This window comes from Triturus cristatus, chromosome 7 (assembly GCF_964204655.1).
Source record: "Triturus cristatus chromosome 7, aTriCri1.1, whole genome shotgun sequence".
Lineage (NCBI taxonomy): Eukaryota > Metazoa > Chordata > Amphibia > Caudata > Salamandridae > Triturus > Triturus cristatus.
The window spans coordinates 621,749,587-621,764,245 of NC_140590.1; the positions used below are offsets into that span (position 1 = coordinate 621,749,587).

At 47.2% G+C, this 14,659-nt stretch overlaps 1 protein-coding gene across 1 annotated transcript in view; it reads left to right on the forward strand.

Moving 5' to 3' along the window:
* The window catches only part of SUZ12 (SUZ12 polycomb repressive complex 2 subunit), an 819,404-nt gene that overhangs the window by 738,843 nt on the left and 65,902 nt on the right, over positions 1-14,659 (forward strand). The window contains exon 15 of the mRNA XM_085617193.1: positions 12,312-12,391. Within this exon, the coding sequence (XP_085473319.1) occupies positions 12,312-12,391 (80 nt within the window). The remainder of the gene's footprint in view (positions 1-12,311; positions 12,392-14,659) is intronic.

Consider the following 14,659-nt stretch of genomic DNA (forward strand, 5'->3'; position numbering starts at 1 on the left):
CAAACGAGACTTCGGTGCCGAACTCGAAGCGGCCGACGTCGGAGTCGACATAAGGAAGAAGGCCTTCGGTACCACCAAACCTGCTCGGCTCCCGGCACCGACGCAATCGACTCCGACCCCAAAGGTCAAACAGCCTGCTGCGTCTCACACCGCTTCCACGGCGACACCAAAGCCACACTCATCGAAGAAGTCGACGGCCATTCCCGCCCCTCGACTCGATGACCCACCGGCGCCGAAAAAATCCACGACCGCCTCAACAGAACCGGTCGGTGCAAAAGACTCGGACGCTCCAGGCGCGACCCATTGCTGCGCAAAGCACCAAAAAGAAAATGGTCCTCCAGGACACGTCGGGCTCCGAACCAATTAAAGCTCCAGCAGCCTCTTCGACACCAGCCAACATTACTTTTGGCCTGCCACCATCCACGGCCCCGAAACTGTTCCAAATCAGGACACGGGTGACCCATACCACGATCACGCCTGCCGAACGCTCTGCGGAGACGTCTCCATCGCATCTAATCGACACCGACAGGATGATTATCCACAAACGGAAAATAACTTCGGAGCCGGCTTTGGACTCCTTCAGGATTCCACTTAAAAGAAAGCTGCCTGTGGCTTCAGAACCAGTTCTTTACGAACCTTTCCACTCACCCTACCAGGATCCACAATCCTTCTCTCCCACACACTCCGACACGGATGCGTTGGTGGACTACATGGGTGACCAAGTCCCCTACCCCGGAGACATGGACCCTGACGGCCAACAGGACCCGGATCAAACTTGGGATGACCCTGTGGACCCAGGTGCACCTATGGATGCACAAGACCCGCAACTCTATGGAGCATAAACATCTCCCACAGAGGACACGGCAGCGTTCAACGCTCTAATTGAACGTGCTGCGGCCAATCATGGGGTGCAACTTCACTCGGACACCGTCGAGGACGACTTTCTTATGGATACTTTTGCATCCTCAGAAAGGAATATAAAAACTCTACCCATGTTGAAGGGTGTCCTCAAACCAGCAAAGGACATCTTCAAGGAACCCACCAGGGCAAGAGTGATAAACCCCAGGATTGACAAGAAATACAGATCAGCGCCTGGGGACCCTACTTACATCAGAGGCCAATTACCTCTGGATTCCATTGTCGTTGCGAATGCTCGCAAAAGGGCACACTCACAAACCGGTGACGCTCCTCCCCCGGACAAAGAATCCAAGGTGTTAGAGACCTCTGGCAAACGGGTTGCCGCCCAGGCAGCCAACATATGGCGCATTGCCAATACTCAAGCACTCCTCGCTCGCTACGATAGAGCGCACTACGACACATTAGAGCAACTAATCCAACATCTCCCTGACCAATACAGAGAAGGTGCAGAGATCCTCATCAGGGAGGGACAGCTCCTCACAAACGCATCCATCAAGTGTGCGCTCGATGCCTCAGACACAGCTGCCAGGGCCATAAACACTAGCGTCATGCTGCGACGACATGCCTGGTTACGAATCTCCGGATTCAAACCTGAGGTGCAAAACAACATACTCAACCAGCCTGTCAACCCCGACTATTTATTCGGCCCGGAGGTTGATACCACCCTAGAGAAAATAAAGAAGGACACGGACACTGCAAAGTCCATGGGGGCTCTCCAGACTCAGTCCTTTCGGAGCGGCTCCTTTCGTCGCCCCGGAAATAGAGGAGCAGGTAGAGGACAGGGGTCACAGCAAACATACAACAAGGGCAATACACAAACCACCTACGATAAAAACACCCGGGGTGGATATCGTGGCTCCAGTACAAAGGGCAGAGGACGCGGCTACGGCAACACCAGGTCCTCCCCCAAGCACAAGCAGTGACGCCCTCTCCCTTCCTCCCGACCACATAACACCTGTCGGGGGAAGGCTACAAAGGTTCCTGTCCACGTGGACCTCCATCACCACGGACAGGTGGGTCAAAGATATTGTCAAATACGGTTAGTGTCTAGAACTAACCTCCACTCCACCCACAATACCTCCAAAAAACCGTCCTATGTCCTCAGAGCACTTAACGCTCTTACAGCAGGAGGTGCAAAGTATGCTTCTAAAAGGCGCAATAGAGGTCGTACCCGTCCACGAGCAAGGTACGGGGGTGTACTCCCTGTACTTTAATACCGAAAAAGGACGGGTCACTCAGACCCATATTAGACCTGAGACCCCTAAACAGATACATTCTTTCCGAGCATTTTCACATGCTCACTCTACAGCAAGTCCTCCCGCTGCTCAAGCAGGGAGACTTTCTAGCCACACTGGACCTCAAGGATGCGTATTTCCACATACCCATTCACCCCTCACACAAAAAATACCTCAGGTTCACTGTTCAAGGGCAGCACTACCAATTCAAAGTCCTTCCCTTCGGCGTGACAACGGCACCAAGGGTGTTTACAAAGTGCCTAGCTACTGTGGCGGCACATCTACGGAGACAGCACATGCACGTCTACCCTTACCTGGACGACTGGCTCGTTCAAGCGAAGTCAGCCCAGCAATGTGCCAGCCACATGTCCCGCACCATTCACCTCCTTCACAGTCTGGGGTTCTCACTGAATTACCCAAAATCCCATCTACAGCCCGCAAACGTACAACAGTACCTAGGTGCGACTATAGACACTCTGGCGGCCACAGCTCAGCCAAATTTGGTGAGAATCAACAGCATGCAAATGCTGATTTCCAAGTTCAAACCACAACACTCCCTTCCCGCGCGAGTGTTCATGCGGTTGATAGGCATGATGGCCTCCTGCATCTTCATAGTCCCCCACGCGAGACTACATTTGCGCCCGCTTCAGGAGTGTTTAGCACGTCAGTGGAATCAGGCTCAAGGACAGTTGAAAGACCTAGTGTTGGTGAGCGGTCGGGCATACAACTCTCTGCATTGGTGGAATCCACAAAACCTTTGCAAGGGCCGTCCGTTCCAAGAGCCTGTCCCACAGATAATACTGACGGTGGACGCGTCTCTCCAGGGATGGGGAGCTCATGTACTCCATTACACAGTGCAGGGACTATGGACACAACAACAAAAGAAGATGCACATCAACCTTCTAGAGCTGATGGCAATCTTCCTCGCTATGAAAGCATTCAAAGTACACTTGTGCAACAAAGTCGTGTTGATCCGGACGGACAACATGACTGCCATGTACTACATACAGAAGCAGGGAGGAACACGCTCTCCACAGTTGTCTCATCTGGCTCAGAGCATGTGGAAGTGGGCCATTCAAAGGAACATGTTCCTCATGGCAGAACACCTCCCCGGCAAAGACAACCAGATGGCGGATCTGCTCAGCAGACACAGCCACCAGATGCACGAGTGGGAGTTACACCCATCAGTACTCCAACTGTACTTCCAGCAGTGGGGTCATCCAGAGATAGACCTATTCGCGACAAGCGAAAACGCAAAATGCCAAAGCTTTGCCGCCAGGTTCCCACATCCGCAGTCGCAGGGCAATGCGATATGGATGAACTGGTCCGGCAGATTTGCGTACGCTTTTCCCCCAGCACCACTGATACCGCTGGTGGCACGCAAACTGCCTCAACACTCACTGACGCTCGTCCTGGTTGCTCCAACGTGGGCACGCCAGCCGTGGTACACCACCTTTCTCGAACTTTCCGTGGTGCCCCATCAAAGGCTGCGGGTCAAACCCGAGCATTTGACGCAGAACCATGGAGAGATTCAGCACCCAGATCCACAACAGCTGAACCTGGCAATCTGGCTCCTGAAGTCCTAGAGTTTGGCTACCTAAACCTGCCACCTGACTGTATGGACATCATTAAGGAGGCCAGGAGACCCACTACCAGAGCTTGCTATGCAGCAAAATGGAAGAGGTTCGTCATTTATTGCAATAATAATGACTTTAACCCGCTAGACGCATCCATCCAAAACATTATTTGTTACCTATTACACCTATACCGATGCAATCTGGCGTACACCTCTATACGTGTCCATTTGACCGCAATATCAGCCTATCTGCAGACCAGGCAGCACCTCTCTCTATTCAGAGTGCCTGCCATCAAAGCATTCTTGGAAGGACTCAAACGAGTCATTCCACCAAGCCACCCACCGGCTCTGATGTGGAACCTCAACTTGGTCCTCACACGCCTGATGGGTCCACCCTTTGAACCTCTACACTCATGCGAGATTCAATTCCTTACCTGGAAAGTAGCTTTCCTAGTAGCGATCACTTCTTTGAGAAGAGTTAGTGAACTCCAGGCACTAACCGTTCAAGAGCCATTTATACAGGTTCACGCCAACAGGGTCGTACTACGTACCAACCCCAAATTCATGCCAAAGGTGGTATCGCAGTTCCACATGAATCAAACCATTGAACTGCCCGTTTTCTTCCAAAACCCACAAACTGTCGCAGAAAGGGCACTCCATACACTAGATGTCAAAAGGGCCCTCATGTATTATATCGACAGGACCAAACCCTTTAGGAAAACACAACAACTTTTCGTTGCCTTTGCCCCACACCACAAAGGTAACGCTATCTCCAAAGCAGGAATAGCCAGATGGATCGTTAAATGTATTCAAATTTGCTATCAAAAGGCTAAACGCACTTTAACGATTCCCCCACGAGCCCACTCAACACGTAAGTTAGGGGCCTCAATGGCTTTCCTAGGAAACATTCCTTTGCATGACATATGTAGAGCAGCCACCTGGTCCACTACACATACATTTACCAAACACTATTGTGTAGATGTGCAATCAAAACAGCAGGCAGCTGTAGGACAGGCTGTTCTCAAAACTCTTTTTCAGACCGCTGCAGCTGGCACTGGTAGCCGCCGCTAATAAGAGGGCACTGCTATATATTCTATGCACAGATATGAATTCAGCAGCCCACATGCCTCAAACTGAATATGCTACTTACCAGTATGCATCTGTTCTTGGCATGTAGGGCTGCTGACATTCATATCGCCCTCCCTCCTCCCCGGCGCCTGTAGCAGCTGCAGCTCTCAGAATTACTGTAAGCATGGTCATCACTTTCTATATCTACTCCATCACTGCCACAATGGCGAAAAACAATCTGAGGATGGAGAGGATGCCCATGCGCACTGTAGTCCAGGGGAGGAGTCACCTATCCCAGGATACTTCGAAGACTCTTCCAGGACAACAACGTGCAAACATCCGGACCCAACACTAGGCGGCGATCTATGCACAGATATGAATGTCAGCAGCCCTACATGCCAAGAACAGATGCATACTGGTAAGTAGCATATTCAATTTTATTTCTAGAACAAAGCAGGACTTGGTACAGGTAGGTAAAATGTACTTTCAATTGTAAAACTTTACAATGAAAAGCAATTGGGAATGGATTTGCAATCTTTACAGGTTTGTATATGCTTTGAAAACTGTTTAAATTACATAGAAATTACTTTTGATTACTTTTGCGTTACTTCTGGATTACATCGACTACTCTGGGTGGTATGCCTAGATATCACACCGGTGATCCCACAATACAAGGTTAGTAAGACTTGTTTAGGTTTGCAATATAGTTACTTTTCTTTCATGCAAAAGTTCAGCTCGTCAACATTTTTAGGAACAAAACATCACACTAGTTCCTATGGGAAAAAGAACGTTAACAGTTTGCAGGTAAGTAAACGACCTGCAAGAATAGTTTTTGGGGGTTTGAACCAAGGTTCAGTTTGGCACTCAAATATCACCACCAGAGGCACTGGGGTGGCCGGGTGCAGAGTGCAGTGGCCCAATGTTAGCCTTCAGTCAGGGGGCTGCCTATGAGCAGGCCACTAGGGTATGGGAGAAAAGGTCCTGGGGTTAAGATCAGCACTGCAGGTGCTAACAATCTGCACAGTAGCTGCACCACCAGCCGCACAGGGGCGCCCGGGTGCCAAGGTGAGGTAGACCCTGTGTATTCCAATCGAGATATTTGGTTCGGCAAAGACGCTGCAGGATCAGGCAGGGAGGCTTCCTGAATGTGACCACCGGCTAGATAGGTAAGTTAGGTTCTTGAGGGATGCCTGGACACTGTCAGTTGGGCAACCCAATGCCGTGGGGCATCAGATGCACGGGTGTCTTTTGGCGTCTGGTCTTTTTACCAGCTCCGGTCCGGGGGATCCTTCAGGTTGAGGATGAAAGCGACGATTTGACGCTTGAGGGGGGGGGGGGGGGATCAGGGATCCCAGGTCAGGATCACTGGGAAGACCTCCTTGTGGTGTTTGGCCACTCGAACTCGGGCCATGGGCGTCTGGTGCAGAGTGGTGCAAATTCACAGAGCAATCTGGATTCTCTGAGTGAGTCTTTGGTTGAGCAAATTCAGTGCTCATGGGAGACCGAGTCTGTAAGCATGTCCCAGGGCAGGTGCTCTGGGGGTTGCTGGACTCGCGGGGTTCTTGCTGTTAGCGGGTCGTAGACTGGACAGGCCGGTAGGGGTGGGGCCAAGGCAGTTGGTGTCCTCTTCCCCTTCCTGGGTCAACATCGCTGTTCGGTCCTTCTTTCTTCCTCGAGTCTCAGGAGGCAAGTTTCAGGGTCACCCCTAAATACTAATTTTTGGGGCATTAAAGGGGTATGCAGGTTGAGACCAATGGGTCCCTTCCTTGGGATGGGTACACCCCCCTATTATGCGACTCTCCAGTGGTAGGGGGCATGAGCCTCTTCCTAATTGGTTGAGTCCCCTCATCTTCAAGATGGAGGGGAATGAAATGTGTGTTTCACTTCGCCTCCCCCACCTGAGGTGTTGTGTTGGCAAAGGTGGGCACACCTCTCATATCTGTGTCTTTTCCTGCCCAAAGTGGGGGTCAGAATCGGTGGGAGCCAGTTGCTGGGGGCAGCAAGAGGCAGAGTCCGCTTACAAAGGCGGCAAGCCTTGGAAGCTTCCCCTTTGTGGACACAGCCCATCCTGGGTGAGGAGGCATGACACCTCTGCCGTGGATGGGCTTTGTTTCTGGACCCAGAGAGCAAAAGCTCTCTACCAAGGGGCCCAGAAACCTGTCTGGTGGTGGCAAATGGCAGGCAGACATTCAGGAATCACACCAAGGTTGGTTGTTTTTCAGGGGGCATCTCTCAGATGCCCTCTGTTTGCATTTTACATTAAATTCCACACTGGCATCAGTGTGGGTTTAATGTGCTGAGAATTTTGCGACCAAACTTCCCAGTGTTCAGTAAAGCCATTATGGAGCTGTAGAGTTTTTAATGACCAACTCAAAGACCATATACTCTTTATGGCTTTACTACACTTACAATGTCTAAGAATGGACTTAGACACTGTAGTGGTACAGTGCTAATGCAACTGTAACCTCACCTGTAGTCTAGTGTACCCAGCTAGATGGGTGGCTTACCTAGGCCATAGGCAGTGGATTGGACCGCCAGTAGATTATATATATATATATGACTGGGCACCGTAGATGCTGATGCGGAAACGGTGAGGTCTGTCCTGGCTTGTCTAATTTGAAGGGTATCAGTCTCCCCCGACCTCCATGACATGCCCATTATGGAATCCTATTTCGGTCTGCTGTTACATTCAGGCTGTGTGACACCATTCTAAAATTCCCAATTTGGACTGTGGACTGAATTTAAAGTACCCGGTGCAAATAGAGCAATTCAAGGAACATTTGCAAATTCGAGCTTTCACTGCAGGCATACACCAACGGACTTTGGTATTCCAGGGCCAGTAAAGGGTATTATGGGTCCTGTAGTTCCGTGGGAGACCAAAATTAAAGCGCCATGGACGTTGGACCACCTCTCAATGTTATGCCCGCAAGGAGTTTGTTTTAAAAGTGCATGTGCGTGTTACTATTTAATCATGCTCTATTTTTCACGGGACAAGTTGATTACAACTGGATGGCTGTGTCTTTTGTGTGGTTGTTATTTTAGGCACAGCAAGTGTTGTAAATCACTGTGCAGCCTCACAGCAGCCCGATTTTATGTACTGCATTTAGGCAGTTTTTATTTGGGATAAAGTATTAATAGGGTGAAACGCAATGAGAGAAGTGGCACCACTTCTGTATATTATATGCCTCCACTTGAAACGAACAGATGCAATTTCTATTTTCTGTGTCATTACACTGTAGAAAAATAATCTGTTCACAATTATTCAGCAAAGTATATCTATTTGACATTATGCTGAGATTTTTTGTACTTTCGCGGATATTTGAATTTTTGGCACCAAGTGAAACGGAGCTGGGATTTGCCAGTGACCTATTTCATCTAGTCTTTCTACCATGTTTACACATGTTTGAAGGAGTGGGAGGGCGCTATATATATCCTTGAAATGTTGGTGTCACTTACATTGATAAAGCCTGCTGCGCAGGCGAAACGAGTCTCTCTTTCTTGTGGGGTCGAGGGCGACCTGAAACACCAATAAATCAGCCCCATACTCACAGACCGGTGTGCGTGCCTCTTCTTTGGGGAAGTAGGATTGGCGATGTGATATTGATATATATATATCAACAACAAGGGTCCCTATGCATAGGAACACTCACGGGGCACTCTAGGGTTCTGTACTGCTTCCTTTATTACACCCAGCATGACGCGTTTCGTCTGGCACGACTTTTTCAAATGCTGTTCGGTGAACACAGTAGTCTCCAGTATAACGATCTTTTAGACACCACATTTGGCCCCTCCCACATAGTTTACAACGAGGAAGGACCCTTCTGGCAGCTCAGTCATTCTGATGTTTTGTTGCCGCCATCTTGGAGTATGTTTTCCTTAACTTAACAGTCTATAGTAGTATAATTTAAAGTTATTTTCCTTACTTGTAAGCCTCCATTTTCTAATGGGAATTTAGGATAACATTTCTCCTCGGTCACATTAATACTTTCCTGTGGTGTTGTACGGAGCAGGGATATTTCATTGATCAGACCCACTCGTCGGCCGTTTTTCTGTCATTTCTTTCTTCTGCACCTCAGAGCGCCGATTTTGTAACCTTGGCTCCTTCATGTCGTCATGAATCAATTTCAAATCGATCAGTGTATCAGAAACTGGCCACGGTGGTTCAGGCAGCACAAATTTAATGTTCCAAACAAATGCCACACTGCTGCCGAACTCCTTCTGCGACGGGTGCCTCCTTCGTGCAAGTGGCATGCACGTAAAATGAACCAACAACAAGGGTCCCTATTCATAGGAACACTCACGGGGCACTCTAGGGTTCTGTACTGCTTCCTTTATTACACCCAGCATGACTCGTTTCGTCTGGCACGACTTTTTCAAATGCTGTTCGGTGAACACAGTAGTCTCCAGTATAACGATCTTTTAAACACCACATTTGGCCCCTCCCACATAGTGTACAACGAGGAAGGACCCTTCTGGCAGCTCAGTCATTCTGATGTTTTGTTGCCGCCATCTTGGAGTATGTTTTCCTTAACTTAACACCTCCTCTGCTATAGCGGACATTGGCACCCATCTATCCGGAGTGTAGAGCGTCGGGTGTAGATACATCAGGCTTCATGCAAGGAATAATGGATATTTTGGGAATGTGGTTATCCCTTCTGGTGCACCAGCTGGCCCCATAGGACAACTGTGTATTCCTCACTGTGTATGCAATTGTTTTGTTAATGTGCTATCAGCAACTATGTATGTCTGCTGTAGGCGATGTATTTGGCCTTAATTGGCCTTAATAATAGTCTTAATAATAATAAAACTGTCTGGAGTAATAAAAACGGAGATAAGTGGTGGTGACACTATTTAAAGCAGTGCAAAATAATTTTTTGATTAAGTCACTCTGCCTACTCAAATTAGTTTTGTTGCTGGTCCTAATCAAGATTTGTGTTTAATTTATCCCTGCTAGTTGCATGCTTTTGTGTGTATATATACCAGGGAACAAGTATGCAAGGCATCTGGCCTAGTAGCATAACTGCCCATGGGCTTTACTAGTTCATCCCAGCACCACCCCAATTTTCTGCCGTAAATGACCCAATGTCATTGAGGCTGATTTTGCTGCCTTCCTCCCTTCAAGGTCAGTGGGTCCAGATTTTGACTGATAATACAACCGCAATGTGTTACCTGAACAAACAGTGCCGAGGGGGTCTCAGAATCTGTGTGATCCTGACACTCAAGATCAAGCCGTATACACTTTCATGGCTGGTTACCAATCACTTGGCAGTATCCTCAAGCACTGTAGCCGTCAGCCGGAGTCTGTCATCTTGCTGACCATGACTGGCTCCTTCACCCAGAGGTAGGCTAAGATTAATTTGCTCTTTAGGGGCATATCTCATGTTGATCTGTTTGCCACTCAAAACAAGTCATTGATTGATTGATTGCCAAATATTTTGTGCCCTCAGCACCTGTTGCAGGAAGACTTCAGGATGCGTTTCAACTGATGTGAAAGTTTCCACTTCACTACGCGTTTCCTCCGATATCCTTGATTCCTTGGATTCTGAGAAAAATTCACCATGACCGGATGGAGTAATTCATATCACCCGGAATGGCCGAAAAGTGTCTGGTGTACAGACCTATGGCATCTCACTGTAGCTGCCTCTTTTTGTCTGTTCAAGTTGGATCTGTTAGCCCAGTAGGAATGGCAGATCCTGCATCCCAAACTTCAAAGCACTACATCTTAATGCATGGAGATTGAACGGGTCAATCTGAGCACCTTTCAGCCTTCTCCCTAGTCAGTTCATTCAGGGAGATGGGCCACGTTTGTTTCCTGGTGTGCTGAATTAGGGGCTCATCTTCTCAAAGCATCCTTGTCTAATGTATTACAGTTTTGACTGTCCTTAGCTCAACAAGGCTGAGCGGTAGCTACGGTCAAGGGGTAACTCTCAACCTTGTCTGCGTTCCTTTGTTTAGCAGCTAAACCCTCCCTATTCAAATCTCAGGTGGTTTGAATATTTCTGAAACAATTGACAAACATTGTCATGCCAAATTTGGATCTTAACCTGGTCTGACATTTCTAATGGGGACTCTTTGAGCACCTGCACACTTGTCAGGCTATTAACCCTCCAGACAGTTCTCATGGTGGCCATTACTTAAGCTCATCATGTTGGCGAGTGTCAATCCCTTTCTGTATGATTCCATTCACATGCTTCTTCCCAGGCAAGTTGGTGCTGAAAACTAAGACTGCTTTCCTGACATATGTGGTTTCACCATCTGGGACAACCCATCACTTTGCCAACATTCTATCTGCTTCTACATTCTTCTAAACAAGGACTGCACAGGCTTGACCCTAAAGTGCAGTGAACTTCTACATCAACCGCTCAAAGGACATCAGAACATATGACCAACTCTTCATTGGTTATACTGTTTACAATTAAGTGCGGGGACACTCAGATTGGAGTAACCATAGCGCTTTACAAGCTTCCTAATAATAATAAGGATGAAGTGATTGGCCAAGAGAAAGCTGCCTGAAGGAATTGAGATTAATTCCTCTAGAGCCACACCAGCCTTAGCTAAAAGTGTACCTGTGGCAGACCTGCTGGGCAGTTACCCAGTCCTCTCTCTGCACCTTCGACAAACATTGTTTTGAGCTTTCGACCAATCTGTACTTTCAGATTTCCTAATCCAATCTTTCTTCTCTGCTTGGTAATGTATTCAAAGGTGAGAAATCTCAAAGTAGAAGAATCCATCACAAGAATAAGTTACTTACCTTGGTAACCATCTTTGTGGTGGCTACTCTACCTGCAGATTTTTCGTTGACGCTCCAACCCCTCCTCCCCCTCATCTGTAGAGTGTTAGTACCCTTTATAATAAGATGGCAAGTTAGTTTCACACTGTACCAATATACAAATATTGGTCTTCTGAAATACGCCTCAAAGGGCACGGCAACAGTGGAACTGATGTTAGGGTGCTTGTACTGAGGCTGCATTGATGGCATCACAGCTTGGCATCTGCCTTGAAAATGAGTCCGCTCCCCTTGTTGGCATAGAGGACATATTGTAGACGTTTTCCAGATCCATTCGCATAGTTGGGAATCTGATGTAGATGGGGTAACAGAAAGATTTTTACCAAAGGTAACTTTTTTGTTTGGTTGAATATTATCCCATCCTTATTTGAGCCAAATCATCAGGGGATGATTGGGATAAGGGAAGGGGCATATTTGAAGGCAGCCCCCAAACACGATTCCTCCATGTTCATTTTAATATGAAGTTTTCAAATGAGCTCTGAAAAATAAACCTGCTATATGGATGACCCTGAATTGAGCTCGGATCTCAGTTTCTAATGTGAGCTTCAAATTTTTTGTAAACCTATTCACAAGTTTGAGAAATTTCTTGCTATTTTAACATGGCTTCACTCGGATAGTTTATGTATAATATATATGGCATGATAGTTGAATTGTACAACCATATTATTTTTGTCTAGCTATTTTGTCATACAAAACCTATAATTAAGTTTTCCTATTTTCAATTTAGCAAATAGAAGAATTTTCTGATGTTAACGAAGGAGAGAAAGAAGTAATGAAACTATGGAACCTCCATGTCATGAAACATGGGTATGTAGATTATTTCACCGTTTTCTCGTGGCATGTGATACTTTTTAAAACTGCTTATAAGTTTGTGACATGCATCTGTATGATAGTAAAGCGGACATTATCATATGTCTAAATCTATTCCACATACTGTAAGAATTGTAACAATACATCTCTATTCAACATTTTAAATGTTACAAAATAATTCAAAACAAGTATTGTAAAAAATAAAAATAAAAGGCATATCCGAATGCCAGTATAGTTTTCTTTAAAAACATTGAATCGTAATTTGAAAACTGACAGCATCCTACTATAATTCTTTAGGGGAATGGAGAACGATTTTTATGCTAATGTTTTCACTTACTCATCTTCTGATTATCTAATAGTCATAATCAGTAGAATATCTATGCATAAGCGGGATTCAGGATTAATGTTTTGAAATGTATACAATTTCAAACTGATGTGGAACAGAAACCCAGTCGATGGGCTGTAATATTTGTGTGTGAGAGAGGGCAGGAGGAGGTTCCTGATGGCTGAAGACAACACTTCTGATGGATACTTCTAACCGCAGATTTCTCAGCTTGTTAATATCCCCAGGTGCCAGACTGCATCAGGAAACTCAAAATGGAATTCTCCTGCCCGGTGGCAGGTGGCCCCATGAGACTCCTTGCTGACTATCTGCAACAAGCAATCGCCACACATGCACACTGATGTCAGTTTTCACCTCTACTTCGTTCATTGTAGAGACTGTTTCTACGATTTTCCAGCTCAAATACTTAGTGACCAAGGAAACATATCACTGTCTAAGACTACAGGATATAAACCGTGTAGGGACTGCAGATGTCTGCAACAGATCGCCATTAGCTGTGCTGGTATTTCCAAGGGCTGCAACAGCTACCCCCAGATGAACTGCAAAGCCACCCAAAATCGCAAGACTCTAATCAGGTACTTCTCCCAGTCGAACTAGAGAGTGCAGAAGTCTCCTACTTCCAGTCCCAAAGTCATCCCTTCCAACAGATCTTCATGGTTGAAGTCACTCTCATTCTACAGTGTAGGCACCAGGGCATCACTGTGACTCGGTTCTTTCTCTCAGTCCAATGAGGAGCAGTTTCCATCTTTGGTCCCAGTAAGGTCTGAGTTTCCAAGTCCGTTTGCAGTCTTGCAGCAAGTCAAAGCATTTAGAATGGCCATGCTGCACATCTTTGGCACTTTTCCAGCCCCGTATGACGCACTTTCGAGCCCGAAGGATCCATAGGGACCATTCGTTAGGTTACCACCCGCAGATCCATCCTCCATTTAGTATGTGCCCCTTAAAGCTGCTTTGGGTTCTGCACTGATGCCAGCACCAACTGCACTGGTCGAGGTTCCAAAACCTATTGTGGTATTTGACTCAGAGCCACATTATTCTTAACCGAGGCTGTGCCCAGATCATGATGTGGCACAGCCAATACCCAATTTTCCAGACTCAGATGCTACTGCATTACGGTGTTGTCGCGTAGAGGCACTGCACTAACTTTTTGCCTTGATGTCGGTCAACTCCATGCTGCCTTCTAAGGGTGTTGCAACCATGCAGTCAGTAACATGGTTGATAAAATATTACCTGTAGTCTCAGAAGGCTTAAGAGCTTCATTTGCCCAAACCATTCAAATTGTCATCTGATTGAGCCTAGACTCTAATGATGGTCTAGAAAGGGCTGTTAGTACGAGTATGGTACTTCGGCACCATGCATAGATGAGATCCACAGGCTTCTCCGGGAACGTCCAGGCATCCCTAGTGGATATATTCTTCCGTGGTTCATGCCTGTTTGGCAAGAAAGCAGACTTGCAATGGAGAGGAGCTGAGCCATGGCATGCTCTTTGGGCCTTTCGGCACCAGTCTGGCAACTCCACAAAACCCCCCACCCCCTGCCATCCAACAGTTTTGCCTTTTCGAGGTTGTGCCAGGGACTTGGCATATCAACTGCATCAGGCCTTGTCATCCACAAAAGGCCTCACAGCCATTTCGAGGTTGGGTTGTCGACAGTGTGTGTCCCAATGCCCCATCCCTCCAGCAACAACTTGATAACCTATTTAGTGTGTCCTTGGCGACAAATAGCCAACCACTTGGAGTCCGGGTAGCCACTTGCTTCAGGGATGACAAAAGTATTCCATCTGACAGGTGGATTCTAAAAAATTGTCCACAATGGCCATGCCCTTCCATTCCTTTTTGACCTACCACAAATATCATTGGGTCTGTGGAGGATTAGCTGTCCCTTTTGACACATGTGACGTGAGATCTTTTGACTAGAGGGAC